The sequence below is a fragment of the Phycodurus eques genome, chromosome 11 (assembly GCF_024500275.1).
Source record: "Phycodurus eques isolate BA_2022a chromosome 11, UOR_Pequ_1.1, whole genome shotgun sequence".
Classification (NCBI taxonomy): Eukaryota; Metazoa; Chordata; class Actinopteri; order Syngnathiformes; family Syngnathidae; genus Phycodurus; species Phycodurus eques.
The window spans coordinates 28,080,518-28,097,257 of NC_084535.1; the positions used below are offsets into that span (position 1 = coordinate 28,080,518).

Here is a 16,740-nt window from a genome sequence, read left to right on the forward strand (position 1 = left end):
ACCGACACATCGAATAGATTGAAAGTAAATAATTACACACGCACTGGCCACAAAACTACAGTATCATTGAGTAAGTGTGTGCTTTGTCTACATCCTTAGTCCCCAACCACCAGGTTACATACTCGTACCGTTATAATTGATCAATAAAAGTAGCGAGCGACATTTAGATCAGTGTAACGGAGTAAAAGCACCGTTACTTCTTAACAGCAGAAGCGGCGCAAGGGTTTTTTCTGGTCTCGTCAACTCCTGTGACTTACCCAAATCGGCCCCTGAGCGCACAGGCGGAACCTCAGGCTGATGCATATTAGTCTGCCGTGGAGTAATATTCACAATTACATCTGTGTGTGGATGGCGGACAGGTGGAATGGATCTAGCTGCCAGCGTTCAAGGAGTACGAAGCAGCCTATGACGTCAGTGACCGACCGCCCCCGGGAAAAATTCATCAGATCTATAAGATTCATGTAAATGGCCTATTTGGAGTTCAAAAAGGTGATGACTGGAGACTTGCACATATGTGACTTACTCCCTCCCAGCTCTGGTTCAATGTCACCTGCAGGTCCTCCAAACAGATAAAGACTCAAAACAGACTGCTAAAACACCAAGAACGGCTCAGAAAACTGGACTATTCTGACGTGGCCTTCGCTGAGCCCTTACCTAAATGCTATTGATCATCTGTGGGAGCTGAAACATGCAGTTAGGAGAAGGCACCCTTTAAACCTAGAACAGCTAGAGCAGTTTGCCAAAAACAGAAGTCTCATTGAGAGTTACGGAAATAATTTCATTGCTGTGTTTGTGGATCAAAGTATGAAGTGCAGTCAAGTGTTTGCAATTATTCTTTCGGACCACAAAAGAAATCAATGCCTGATTTTCATGACTTATTTACTTCATTACCAGGAAATTGTATTTATTATTATTGTCACTTTCAAGTTACTGTATTTCACTGTTGTGGTGGTGTTTTTTCTTGAAGGGAAGGGTACCAACAGCCTACGTGTGTACATGTGGTCTCACTTCATTGTGGGGCAACCCAGCAGCGGAGAAAATGGGGATCTTCTGTCCTCTGGCAATACTATTCATGCCATCAATAGCAGAGATGCCAGTCTGGATCATTTCCTCTGGGTAGATGCGGCACTGGGGATTGATTGGCTGACCTGGACAGCAAACACACAGCTTTGCTTAAAGTTGATATATCACAGATGCAAGGTTGGCCACATAAAACACATACTGTGCAAAAGTCTTAGGACATCAACAGATTCGTTGTTTCAGGAATACTATGAAGACCATATATAACTACAAACCCCACTTCCAGTGAAGTTGGGACGTTGTGCAAAACGTAAATAAAAACAAAATACAATGATTTGCAAATCCTTTCCAAGTTGGATTCAATTGTAAGACATTTAATTACCGTATTTCCTCGCCCATAAGGTGCACTTAAAAGTCTTACATTTTCTCCAAAATGGACGGGCGCGCCTTAAGTGTGCACCGAGTTCCAAAATCTGTAAATGGTGTTGTGTGACTTTAATGAGCGCGCCGCATGACTGACTTGGAGCATTTCCTGCCGACACGCTGCCTATATAGAGGAAAGGAGGACGTGACTGAGGACAGCAAGCGGACGTAAAGGTGGAAGGATGTGCGTGACAGAGGACGCTAAAGGCACCCCCCCCCCCCAGTAGGTATATAGCACCGGTATGTGCATTGTGCAAAACTACATCGGTTTGGCTAAGGACCCCCGAAAATGGCACCTACGAAGAGACACGCTTACGAAGCACAGTTTAAACCGCAAGCTATCAGTTACGCGGAGGAACATGGGAATCGAGCAGCCGCGAGAGAATTCAAGATCAACGAATCCACGGTTCGCAAGCGGAGGAAGCAGGAAAACGAGGGTCGCCAAGTCAAGAAGACGAAGCTGAGTTTCCGTGGAAACAAGGCAGGGTGGAGCAATGAATTAATGAGGAAAGAACAGCCGGGAGAGGCGTCTCTACAGTCACCGTTCGACTGAGGGCAATAACACTTGCAGAAGAAATGAAAATCGAACATTTTCAAGGGGGTCCGTCTTGGGGCTTTCGTTTTATGAAACGGCGCTATCCATCCATCCGGGCAAGGACTACTGTGGCGCAGCAACTTCCGACGGATTACAAGGAAAATCTGGCCATCGTCCGCTCCTATTGCAGTAAAAAGATTGCCGACAAACACATCCAGCCCAACCACATCACCAACATGGACGAGGTGGCGCTCACTTTCGACATACCGGTGAACCACACTGTAGAGAAGAGGGGGACCACCACGGTAGCGATACGCACAACAGGGCACGAGAAGTCGGCTTTTACTAATGGACTGTGATGGACAGAAACGGCCACCGATGGTGATTTTTAAGAGGAAGACGCTGCAAAAAGAAAAGTTTCTAGCCGAAGTCAGCATAAGGCCAATCAAAAGGGCTGGATGGACGAGGAGAAAATGAGAGAGTGGCTGAGTGAGGTGTACGTAAAGGTGTCCGTAAAGAGACCGGATGTCTGTTGATCTGTGACTACATGCGCGCCCCTCTCACAGCCGCTGTGAAAAACCAAGTGCAACTAAGACTGGGAGGTAACGCCGGGCGAGTTACGCCACCATATGTGAATGGATTGTGGATGCCTGGGCTAAGGTATCTGCTTGCACTGTTGTCCGAGCTTTCGCGAAAGCCGGCATCATTGCTGAACAGCCCCCCGGCAACGAGACTGACTCTGACAATGACGCGGGGGAACCCGGCGTGTTTGATGGAGAACTTGCCCAGCTGTTCCTTTCGGATACAGAAGATGAGGACTTTGCATATGTGGATCCCGCCCAAAGATAGCTGGGATAGGCTCCAGCAGCCCGTGACCCCAAATTGTGGTGTTGTGTTTTGTTTCTCCGTTTGTTAGTTGGAAGGCTACTTCCGGGTTCACAGACAAATACAAAAAAGATGGTCAATGCCATTAACGTGCGGGAGCGCCCTCTCTGTCCTGTTTAGTTTGATAAGATGTGCATTTGTCAGTGTTTCTATTGTAAAGCTTCCCAAAATATCCAGCCGATACATCCCCCTTTTGTGGGGGGTACCAGTCGCAGTTTAGTACAATGCATGTGTGGAGTGGAGCTAGATATGGTGCTGTCCATTGATTGGTCAACAGAGTTGTCTTTTTATTCTTACAATGAAATGCAAGAGTTGAACAGCATCAGTCATTATTTCTCATTCTATTCTCTATTTTTATTGATGACTTCTAAAAAACTGCCCCCCCCACACACACACACACACAAAAAGAGTAGATACCCATAATGTCCAAATAGTCCTCAGCCAGAACACTGGGTCCACGGTCGATAGGTTTGCCCGAGCCATTGAACACTCGCCCTGAAAGAGAAGGGTTTCCCCTTTCAGCCAATAGGAAATTAAGACTGCTGTTCGCCGTAAAACAGTTGAGAGTGGTTCTGATTGCTCTTATCGAGTCTAGAGTAACAAGCATAGAAACTGACTTCATGGATATGATGAATGATACTTCAAAAAACAAAGTAAGCTTTTTGTTTTACTGAAATTCAAATACTGTAGTTACCTTATGATGTTGGTGAGATCATCACATTTATTGAGAATACAGAATCATAATTACAGCAAAGCACTTAAACGTTCGACAGTGTTATTTTGCAACATTTAATTTATCAACATGCAGTTATTTATTGATCCATTTAAAGGATGACAACCGACTCATTGAATCGAGGATCTGACTTGGTGAAGTCTGGCTACATTATATCATATTCCTCATACCAAGCATATCCTCTGAAACTGGTGTACGAAGGATATCGCCAGTAAATTCGCAGGCTGTCTTCTTGGCATCAATGCCTGATGTCCCTTCAAACACCTGAACAGACAGAACATAAAACATTACCAAGATACCTTGTTCAACATCATATATAACACCAAATATATTGGTTGGGTATGCGGATATTCTCTCCAAATACAACCCCGATTCCAATGAAGTTGGGACGTTGTGTTAAACATAAATAAAAACAGAATACAATGATTTGCAAATCATGTTCATCCTATATTTAATTGACTACACAACAAAGACAAGATATTTAATGTTCAAAGTGATAAACTTGATTGTTTTCAGCAAATAATCATTAACTTAGAATTTTATGGCTGCAACACGTTCCAAACAAGTTGAGGAATGCTCATCAAACAGCTGTTTGGAACATCCCACAGGTGAACAGGCTCATTGGGAACAGGTGGGTGCCAGGATTGGCTAGAAAAGAAGCTTCCCTGAATTGCTCAGTCATTCACAAGCAAAGCTGGGGCGAGGTTCACCTCATTGTGAAGAAGTGCGTGAGAAAATAGTCGAACAGTTTAAGGACAATCTTCCTCAACGTACAATTGCAAGGAATTGAGGGATTTCATCATCTACGGTCCATATCATCATCAAAAGGTTCAGAGAATCTGGAGAAATCACTACATGTAAGCGGCAAGGCTGAAAACCAACATTTTGATGCCCGTGACCTTCGATCCCTCAAGCGGCACTGCATCCAAAACCGACCACATGGGCTCAGGAACACACAGAAAACCAATGTCAGTAAATACAGTTCGGCGCAACATCCGTAGGTGCAACTTGAAACTCTACTATCAGAATCAGAATCCTTTTTATTTGCCAAGTATGTCCAAAAAACCCACAAGGAATTTGTCTCCGGTAGTTGGAGCCGCTCTAGTACGACAACAGACAGTCAATTTTCAGAACACTTTGGAGACAGAAAGACATTGACATTAAATATCATTAAATATGATAAAGATCTTGTCTTTGTAGTGGATTCAATTAAATATAGGTTGAACATGATTTGCAAATCATTGTATTCTGTTTTTATTTATGTTTAACGCAACGTTCCAACTTCATTGGAATTGGGGTTGTACGTCAATATTAATGATAGGTTCAAAATGTTTTTGTTTTTTTTGTGGTTTCCTGCTTTCTGCACACGTCTCTTTCGCCATGGGAACCTTTTAAATATGTCTCCAGAGGTAGGTTAAAGAAACATTTCAAAGGAAATCAATGTGTGTAATCGTGAAAACATCAATAGTTTTCACCAACTGAGGTATGTGACAAAAGATCCTTGGAGAAAAGATTTTCTGATTAAAAAAATAGTGACCTTTCACTAAATTACAAAGGTAACTTACTGTTGGGGGGGGAGACAAGGAAAAAGGTGATGTTGATTTGCCTTTCAAAGTAAAGAATTAGCATTGATGGTGCCACCACCTGCTAATCCAATAGAATAGTCAACCAATACATTTTCAAGAAAAATATCTTGGAATAAAACATTTCTAAAAGTTGGCCGAACAAATCCAAAATGCTCCTGGATGTCAGACAATTCGGATTTCGATAAATATGGGAAAAGAAATATGTCCGAAAGACAGCTCAAAAGATATGATCTCAAATATTGCTTGATTACATCGTGCAAACCGGGGCCAGTCAGCCATTTATGGATGGGTGTTTCTCACCTGAACAACTGCCTTGCTACCAATCACCTCCAGGACTTGCCCACTCCTCTTGGTGCCGTCGGGCAAGGTCAGATGAACAATTTCAGCATATCTGGGGAACTTGTTCAATCGGATTAAACACAATTACCATTAGTGCTGCCACAGTTACCTTGAAAAAGTAACAGTTTACTGATTACTTGATTTCAAAAGTAACTAAGCTAGATTACAAGTAACTTTTTTAGTTACTTTCGGCAGCTGCCGAGTGGCAGTAATATCGCTTCTCCACAGTACAAAAAGTGCATTGGCTTAACCGTACCCATTAATGTTGTTTTAAAAGAAGTGATTGCGGCCAACAGCACTCATTTTGTTTGCATTAGTTTGTCATCTTTTCCCGATTCCGTCCCCCATTGACACACACACACACACACACACTAGCGTGCGCACGCAGATACACAAACAGACAGAATATGTGCAGGTTTTACACTTAACACAGAATCTAAATTGCTCAAAACTGTTTTCATGTGATTAATAGACTCAATACAACGCGCCATACAAAGTGCAGAGGTCTTTTAAGAAAATTTAGAACAGTGCCAGTTGCCTCACCTTGACATTATCCAGAATAACCAGGGGCCCATTTACTCCTGACACTGTCGAATAAGCTGAAAGACAAAATAGTTTGAAACCAGAGTTCATTTTCTGATTCATTTCAACAGTCCACAGAGCAGTCAAATAGAGGCAATAGAATTAATACTTTTTAATACCGGATTAATACCGGAGGCACGGCAAAGTGTTTGCGGCCGCCGGACATCAGCGTGAATCGTGCTTTAAAAGCGGCACTCCGAGGCGAGCGGGAAGCTCGGATAACCGGCGGCGAGAAATCTTTCACAAAAATGCGCCGCATGCGAAGATCATCCTTTTCTGAGGTCCGCCGGAGGATCTTAAAAGCGCGGAGCGGCGCGACAGAATCAACGAACACCGAGGGATTTCGAAAAGGCCGGACTGCTACGTGAGGAGAACGGCGCAGCTTAAGCGGTAACTGTCTCGAGATGAAAATGGCATTGACGGCGACAGACGCACTCAAACGATGTGTGACGCAGACGTTCTGAGGCTCTTCGACTTCGGTGGTTTCAGCGAACAGGAGGAGGAGGAATAAAAAAGTGACTTTATGTTTGAGCCGTTTTACTGCCGTGTTACAGGCACCGTTTGGAAACCGTGAAGGTATGTAAATAAACATTGACAAAATCTTTGTGTGTAAATATCTACCGGTAATTTCACATCGGATATATCCGCGGCATATCGTCCGGTGCGCCCAATATATGAATAAAAAAAACTTTCCCCGACACTTACAATCCGATGCGCTATATAGTCCGGAAAATACGATGCGTGTGTGTGTATATTCCAGAAAATCACCGTCTGATTTTTAAAGAATTTATTCGCAAATTATGGTGGAAAATAAGTATTTGGTCACCACCAAACAAGCAAGATTTCTGACTCTCACAGACCTGTAACTTCTTCAAGAGGCTCTTCTGTCCTCCAATCATTACCTGTATTAATGGAACCTGTTTGAACTCGTTATCAGTATAAAAGACACCTCTGCACAACCTCAAACAGTCACACTCCAAACTCCACTATGACCAAGATATATATATATATATATATATATATATATATATATATATATATATATATACATACATATATATATACATACATACATACATACATATATATATATATATATATACATATACATATATATATATATATACACACACACACACACACATATATATATATACACACACCCACACACACATATATATACATATATATATATATATATACATATATATACATATATATATATATATACATATATATACGTATATATATATATATACATATATATATATATACATATATATATGTATATATATATATATACATATATATATATATATATATACATATACATATATATATATATATATATATATATATATATATATATATACATATATATATATGCACACACACACACACACACACACACACATTTACACACACCTCAACAGGAATGCACTTTGAAGTGCAGAAGCCACAAAACAAAAAAAAGAAAAAATCATCCTGACAAACGAACTCAGATTAGTTATAAAAATGTGATCACTTGCCCAGCCCGAGCTGTAATCAAATCAAATTGCAGCCCTCTGAATCGTAACAAAATCCAGTGATCTAGCCAATCAATCAATCGGTCTTGGGACACCTCAACGAAGTGAAAATGGAAGACGATACAAAACTTTATTCATCGACTGCGATGAGTCCTTGAATACCTTTGTCTATAAAGTGTATGCATGAACAATACAAAAGAAAGATATTGACAAGTTCTCCACAAAAGATAAAATGAATACAATGTAATTTTCTATATATATTGCGTATTAATCATGACTGACACGTAAAAGAAAATATATGCAAGTCCAAACAATTTCACACTAGTTTATCTTTGGAGATCCCAAAGTTCACTCCGCTTCCATAGACAATGATTACGCTGCCTTTTCAAAGAATCCAAGCACCGACTGCCCGCAACCATCTGTCTGACATGGGTCCACAATGTAAAGACACCAGACTGTAGGAGGTGGAGAACTGAAGGTGGTGCCATTGTTTTCCCTCTGGTATTCTATCATAGTCTTTATAGGCAAACTGTCAATCACCATCTTATATTAAAGGTGCAAGGAAATTAGAGCAGAATGGAGTGAACATAAAGCACTACAGCCTAGCGGGGCGCATCCACTATGCCACTAATTAGGAAGAGGCTAACAAAATAATCTGCTAACGTTCTACAGTATTGGAGCCATTTGCTACACACTGGCATTGTATCCTCGATTAGCCAGACAGAGAGCAGGGCTAAGTGGTCAAGTGAGCGCTAGAGCATGGAAGGTACCGCATGTAACTCGAGAAAAGAGGAGTGCCATTGTAACCAAATAAGGCAAAACAAGGTTTAATGAAGTTTAAACTTTAGCATTGACTGCAGCTATAGTGCCGTGAAAAAGAACTGGCCCCCTTCTGAAATTCTTAGATTTTTGCATCGGTTTTCTTTTGCACTTTCATGTTTAACACCATGATTCAACAAGGGGCTAATTACTTTTTCACACAGTTTTTCCCCCCGAATGAATGAAATCCTTTAAAAATAGTATTTTAAGTTCGCTTGGGTTATGTTTGTCTGATACATTTGTTTGATGATCCTAAAGGGGGGAAACTAGGCAAAAGTATAAGAATTTGAGAAGGGGGCCAATACTTTTTCACGGCAAGATTGCAACTTTCTTTTTCTTTGCACGAGAATTAATTTAGTCTGTGAATGTGAAACAGCTCAACCGACAGAATAAACGGTCATCTCCCTCTGCGCATTTCACTGAAGTTGCTTACTTCAGTGAAAGCAATGCCCACAAAGTGAGAGGTTTTATGATGGTGATTGTTTTGATTCTTGAATGCACTCATTCAATTCCCATTATTTTTGGAAAAGGCAAAGGAAACCAGCAACCCGACTTCATTGGAATTGGGGTTTGTAGAACTGAACTTGGAAGCTTCACTATAGCTTGTCTTTCCTGTATAGATACTTCTTTGAGAAAGATACATATGCAACAATGGATGACGGTTTTTTTTTTTGTTGTTGTAATTTTTTTACTATTCAGATCAGTGACGAGACTGTGTTCTAACAACGTATGATGAAACACCTTACACAAGTAGGTAAAAGCTTCAGTGGTTGGCTCCACTGTTGGACAGAGGATAGTATGGATGAACACTTACAACTGGTTTAAAATGGTTAAGGAAACATTCTGACAATATAATCTGCACAAAACAACAACTGGTTCATCATGTATTTGAATCAGACTAAGACCAAGATCAAAACTGCCCAGAGACATTTGACTTGAATCTCAAACAACACCCTCAATCGTCACATGCCTTTTGCAGCAAGAGAAAATATGCTCTTATAGAAGGTCCTTTAAAATTTCAAACATTATGCCATTTAATAGCTGACCCTTTCTTCACACAAGTGCATGTAAGCCATGTTGGCCATGTTTTTAAAAAGAAATAACTACACTTAGCCCGCAAATTGCCAGAAAATTTCATACAGCTCCAATATTTACTGACGTGTTATGTTAATAGTAATAACACTGGGAAATTGGTGCACATAATTATATAGGAGCCTCTTGGCAATCTGAATATCAACAGCATCAGAATGGTAGATCCAGTAACAGGCTGCAGACGAGGCGAATTCGATTTTAAGACATTTGACTCCAGTATGCATGTTCACATTAATACAGCCATCATGTTCCACTCCTCTCCGAAAGCCTTGAAACAGTGCGTCTAATTTCATTACATTTGCTGGAGACTGAACATTTTGCCATCAAAAGATGAATAGGACAACAAATAAAAAGTAGCCATGCGTTGAAATGAAAATTCTTGACGAAAACCCAAAACCGAAAATGAGGAACCCGAAGCTGAAAACTGAAAGCAGAAACACCCAAAGATATTACTTTACCAATTAGTAACGTTGCATTCACGGCTATGACTGCAGAGCTGTTAACCTCTCAAAATTCACTTCCAGAACAACTTGTTTGAATTGCCATCCATCCATCCATTTTCTGAACCGCTTATCCTATTTTCAAAATGATGTCAAGAACACGACAGCGGGACAGTTATTGCATTATATTACGTAATACGATAAAAAATAATCCTGCATACTGTTCAACTGCGCAACGTAATCATTGACACGATAATCGTAAATCAATTATGGCTTCAATATTTGTTTTTCGAACGTATTTATTGCATCATTTGCAGCCAAATGTATTCGCTTCCATTTTTATTTCCTCTACTGAAACGATGCAAATTTCCCCCTTGTGGGACAAATTACGGTTATCTTATATTATGAATATTTATTACATTAATTGGCCTGCGATTGGCTGGTGACCAGTTCAAGGTGTACCCGCCTCTCGCCCGAAGATAGCTGGGATAGGCTCCGGCACGCCCGCGACCCTAGTGAGGAGAAGCGGTATGGAAAATGAATGAATGAATATTACATGAATGTACTTTTGCATTTATAGGCCCATTTTCTCAAGTGACGTAGCGGACTAGTGGTGATATACTAATTAATTCCCGGTTCCTGATTCCGGTCTCTGTGTGGCTGTCCAGCATTATCATTATTATAACAGTATTTTCTCACTAGACACTTATTAGTTTGCCTTATGTTTTGCTCTTCAAAATGGGTTAGTCTACGGCCCGGGGGACACCGCACCATTTTATGTGGCCCGCAAACCCAAATTATTTGAATCAACTTCTATGTGTGGACCGGGCCAGACCACGACGAGCAAAACTCCACGGATAACTTCCCATTTTTGGGAAAAAAGAAAAATGAAAACATTTTAAAGAATTGAAAAATAATATTAAGACGATTGAAAAAAGAAAATCAGCGAGTATGTAACGGCAGCGCCAAACCACGAGTATGTGGGGGTCCACCGATTTTTCATGACGCGATGAAAGATTGATATGGTTGCAAAGTCATAATGGACCACTGAGGGTAATTCTACGAACAATTTGGCCCGTGACAAAAATGAGTTTGACACCCCTGCTCGGCGCTATAACGCAGTTTGAGCCAGACCGATGTGACAAGTGTACGGTATCACCAAATCACTTATTTTGGTGTTTTGAGACTTCCTGTCACAATAGCTTAGCAATTAGCATGGCATCCCCATCTTTCTCCTGTTAAATACTCCTCCTCCACCCTTCATGGTAACGGTACTTGTCAGCAGTGTAGCTTTTTCGCTGCCACGGAGGCAATGATTAAAGACTTATGCTGCATTGACACCGGGCGGGAAGTAAACGTTCGCCTCTACGGCTCAGCATCATATTTAGTCCTGTTAGCTGTAGCAGCACATGATAAAACATGATAAAGCAAAGCAAATGTATTTATACTGTGCATTTCATACACAAGGTTACTCAATATGCTTTCCATGATTAAAAGCATTTAAAAAGAAAGACAGTGACGCAGCACCTCAATCGAATGGTGGTCATCTGGAGACACTGCTATATATAACTGTGTCATCTGCATCCAGTCCCCTCCAAAGGTAATGGAACGGCAAGGTCAATTCCTTTGTTTTTGTTGTATACTGAAAACATGTGGTTTTCAGGTCAAAAGATGAATATGAGCCAAAAGTTCAGACTTCCAGCTTTTATTTGATGGTATTTACATGTAGAAGTGTTGAACAACGCAGGACAGAGCACTTTTTGTTTGAAGCCACCCACTTATCAAGTGAGCAAAAGTATTGGAACAGACGACATTAAATTAACTTAAAAGTGGATAACATTTCATATTTGATGGCATAACCCTTACTTGCAAGAACTGCATCATCCCTGTGACACGTCGACTTCACCAGACTTTGTTCCATTCTTCATTTGAAATCCTTTTCCAGGTCTTTATTGATGCCTCTTTCAGTTCATGACTTGGCCAGTCTAAGACCTTCCATTTTTTCCCCCCGATGAAGTCCTTTGTTGTGTTGGCAGTGTGTTTTCGGTCATTGTCTTGTTGCATGATGAAGCTTCTCCTGATGAGTTTGGATGCAATTTTCTGGAAATTGCCAGACAATATGGTTTTTATAGACTTCAGAATTCATTTTGCTGCTACAATCATTGAGTTACATCATCAATAAAGACAAGTGAGCCCGTTCCAGAAGCAGCCACGCAAGCCCAAGCCATGACATTGCCTCCATCATGCTTCACAGATGAGCTTGTGTGTTTTGGATCATAAGCAGATCCTTTCTTCCTTGCGGATGAGTGCTTTACCATCTTTTGGTATGGCTTGTATGTTTCATCTCTCACCCTAGGCCGGCCTGTTGCTCAGTACACCTGTAGTTTCTCTTTTTCAGGACATTCTAAATTGTTGTATTGGCTATGCCCAATGTTCGTGCAATAGCTCTGATCGATTTTTCCCTCTTCTCTCAGCTTCGTAATGGTTTGCTTTTCTCCCATAGAAAGCTATCTGGTCTTTGTGTTTGCTTAACAGGAAATGTAGTTTTCACAGGTGAAACCCAAAGCCAAAAACAAGCACTATTTAATGTTTAAGCAGTGAATCTAAAGGCAACACCTGAGCAACTGGAAACACCCACCAGTCACGTTCCAATACTTTTTCTCACTTGAAAAGTGGTTCGCTTCAAACAAAAGGTGCTCTCTCCTGAGTTGTTTAACAGATCTAGATCTAAATACCATGAAATAAAAGCTGGAATTCTGAACTTTTGTCTCATTCATCTTTTGATCTGAAACCCAAATGTCTTCAGTATACAACAAAAACAAAGGAATTGACCTTGCCGTTCCAATACTTGTGGAGGGGACTGAATGCAGACGACGACAGTGATATATAGCAGTGTCTCCAGATGACTACCATTCGATTGAGGTGTTGAATCACTGTCTTTGTCTTTGAGGACTAAATGGAACAGTCATTGAATGGTTCAGGTCCTACCTGGAGGAAAGGAGTTATTTTGTAACCACTAGAAGTGTTCAATCTAATGGAATGGCAATGACCAATGGGGTCCCTCAAGGGTCAGTTCTTGGACCCCTCCTGTTCAGCCTGTATATGCTACCCTTGGGTCAAATTCTTCGGAACTTTAATGTTGACTATCATAGCTATGCAGATGACACGCAGTTATGTCTAGCAGTGTCTCCAGATGACTACAGTTCAATTGAGGTGTTGTGTCACTGTCTGAAACAGATAAATAAGTGGATGAGCCAAAATGTTCTTCAATTAAACCACAACAAAACTGAGATAATTGTTTTTGGTAATAAAGATAAGAGGATTGCAGTTAGTAAATACCTGGAGTCGTTCTCTTTAAAAACCAAAGACCAAGTCTGAAACCTTGGTGGACCGATAGATTCAGACCCGACTTTCAACAGTCATATCCAATCAATTACTAAAACTGCCTTCTACCATCTGAAGAACATATCCAGAGTGAAGGTTTGTATGTGCCAAGCAGACCAGGAGAAGCTCATCAATGCTTTTAACTCAAGTTGACTTGACTATTGTAATGTTCTGACTGGACTCCCCCAACAGAGCATTAAACAGCTGCAGCTCATTAAGAATGCTGTCGGTCAGGTTCTGACCAGAACAAAAGAGGTCAGAGCATATTATCCAATTCTAAAGTCTCTCCACTGGCTCCCAGTCAGCTTGAGAATAGATTTTAAAGTTCTGCTACTGGTCTACAAATCAATAAATGGTTTAGGTCCTGAATACACGAAATAAATGCTAATGGAATATAAGCCGCTAGGGCTCTGAGATCTACAGACTCGGGTCAAACAGTGGAGCACAGCGTCCAAAGCAAACATGGGGAAGCAGCATTTAGCTATTATGCTGTACACAAATGAAATAAGTTGCCAACAGAAGTGACATCAGCCCCAAGTGTGAATGTTTTTAATTCCAGGTTTAAAAAAAAGAAATTTTTTTCCTCCCCTCATGGTTTTTAGAGCATTTCCACTTTTAAATATTTCTTGCACTATATGCTGTTTTAATTGTACTTTTATTTTTCTCTTTGTTGTAAATGATAATATATGTTTTCCTGTTTTTAAATGATTTTAATCATGTAAAGCATATTGAGTTACCTTGTGTATGAAATGCCCATCATAAATAAATTTGCTTTGCTTTTTGCAGCAAGACTTCATGAACAATTACAGACACCATAAAATTCAAAGAGAAAAGAAAGAATTTTATTAATGCCAAACACACAAGCTAATCTGATAAACACAATGCAGGTAATGTTACGGCTTGGGCCTGCATGGCTTCGTTTGGGACGGGCTCAGTAATCTTCATTACTGCCAATTTTAAAAAGATGCAACGCAACTGGAAGCTCCAAAACACACCGCCAACGCAACAAAGGAGTTCATCAGAGACAAGACGTGGAAAGTTTTGGACTGGCCAAGACAAGGACATAAACGTGGATCAATACAGAACATTTGATTTTGCAATGCTATTTTTCTCTAAACCGACACCAGAACTATGCTTTTATGTCTATAGTTTGTATTTAAGGGGTAATTGTCCCATTATGAGGAGGAATGTTTTGATTGGTCATGGTTTTGTTCATGTTATCGCTTGTGGCAAGTGGCTCACCTTATCATTGATGCGTTCTAAAATCAACTTGTGCATGTGATGTGATGTTCATCACAGTGACAACTATTCCACAGCCTATGTTGCAGTGGAGGGTGACACTGGTTTCTGCAAAATTACAAACCAGAACCCTATCCGTCTCGCACACTACCCTTTGTGAAGCATCTTCTTTTATCTTCCTTCTTTTCCTTTATCTATTTTCGAGGCGCATCAATTAATCGACGAATCGTTGGAGACCTTGTTTAATTTAAAATTGTAGAATTTCAGCCTCTCGTCAGTAAATATTCTCAGATTTCTGTAGTCCTACATGAAAGCAGACTGATTTGCTTTGTGTTGAATCAAAATAAGACACTTGCAAACATCTGCTTTTACCGCGACTTCGGGAAATATTTGCCTATTTTCTGACATGTTACAGACCAAAGCAATAAGTGAATCATAATTTGTGCATTTTCTGCACTGTCAATTTGAAATAAAGCCCTGCGCTTTTGAATAAAGGAATGGAAATTAAAAATGTTTTTTATCTGATTCATCAATAAAATAATCAACAAAGTAATTGATTTTTAAATAATGTAATAATAATGTTTAGTTGCAGCCCTAAACTATTCCTTCAATGAAATAGGTCAATGTTTAGGTCAAACCACTAAAAACAACTAGTTAACTGTTGTCTGCGAAAATTCTTAAATGGCTTCTCATCCTTGTGGGGGAAAAATAAAATAAAATAAAAAAATAAAAACAATCAGAGGTTGTTGAAGTGGTTTTAAGATTGATTTCTTTTGATTCCTTGGCGGCACCAAGCCCGTGTGCAAGAGGGCGTAACTTTTGAATATGTAGTTGCACTTCTCCTATTGTAATAAAAACATAACCCAGGCACTTCAGTGTCAGTTATTATGTGCCCCTGCAGTAAAAAAAAAAAAAAAAAAGTGAAGGTAGTTTGTGCTCCCTTCATAACAATCACCATTCCTGAAGCGACTATATGTTCATGAGTTGAGTGAAGTAGCGACAATTCCCATTAGGTTTGGAAAACTTACTTCACCCCTCTTTGCTACTTGAGCTCAAGTGCAGCGGTCTCTTGGCTTGGCATGCAACTGCAGTGTGGGTCACCCTGCAGCCTGTTCAACTGCCAAGCCCTTTGTGAACAAAGATGTTAATTGGTCCTAATCTGCCACTAGAGCCTGTTTTGGTAGCCTGACCTCACACCCTGAAGGACACCTTGGTGTGAAATACTGAAGAGGCCATTCAAGTGCCAGAGAAAAGAGGCAAATAGCATTCCAACACAATTCAATTTTCCAGCTAAAAAGAGGAACGGGGAGGGGCAAGGAGGTCGGCGCTGGGATCGAGATGGGGCGCCATTGTTCTAACAAAAATGAGTGCAACTAAGCAGTGGCTGCTGTGATGTGCAGCTTCAAATTCACATCTTAGCCTGGAATACAAGGGATTCCCACAGCCCCATCGAAAGTGGGAATGCTAATTGCCTCAAAAACCGCTACTCGTCCACACCGTATCCTCCAACACACATTCCCGTTAGGATTAGATTTCAGTTCGCATCCTCTGACTAATTGCACATTGCCCGTCTCTATGTTGACAAACGATTTCATGGTTGATTGTCCATCCATCCATCCATTTTCTGTACCGCTTATCCTCACTAGGGTCCCGGGTGTGCTGGAGCCTATCCCAGCTATCTTCGGACGGGGGGGGGGGGCGGCGTACACCCTGAACCGGTCGCTAGCCAATCGCCGTGCACGTACAAACAACCAACCATTCGCACTCACATTCACACATACGGCCAATTTAGAGTCTTCAATCAACCAACCACGCATGTTTTTGGGATATGGGAGGAAACCGGAGTACCCGGAGAAAACCCACGCAGGCACGGCGAGAACATGCAAACATGCAAACTCCACACAAGCGAGGATGGGATTTGAACCCCCGGTCCTCAGAACTGTGAGGCAGATGGGTTCCAATTCGGAGTTTGCATGTTCTGCACCCTAGGTACTCACTCCTCACTGGGGTCGCAGGCGTGCTGGCGCCTATCCCAGCTGACTCTGGGGGAGAAGCAGGCTACACCCTGAACTGGTCAGGCAGCCGATCACAGGGCATATTATTGTGTGAACAAACAACCATTCACACCTATGGGCAA

At 41.0% G+C, this 16,740-nt stretch overlaps 1 protein-coding gene across 1 annotated transcript in view; it reads right to left on the reverse strand.

Annotated features, from left to right (window-relative positions):
• The window catches only part of atp6v1ba (ATPase, H+ transporting, lysosomal, V1 subunit B, member a), a 43,137-nt gene that overhangs the window by 18,291 nt on the left and 8,106 nt on the right, over window positions 1–16,740 (reverse strand). The window contains exons 2-6 of the mRNA XM_061689396.1: window positions 6,065–6,120; window positions 5,483–5,581; window positions 3,767–3,860; window positions 3,281–3,358; window positions 1,009–1,148 (exon numbers count right to left, since the gene is read on the reverse strand). Of these exons, the coding sequence (XP_061545380.1) occupies window positions 1,009–1,148; window positions 3,281–3,358; window positions 3,767–3,860; window positions 5,483–5,581; window positions 6,065–6,120 (467 nt within the window). The remainder of the gene's footprint in view (window positions 1–1,008; window positions 1,149–3,280; window positions 3,359–3,766; window positions 3,861–5,482; window positions 5,582–6,064; window positions 6,121–16,740) is intronic.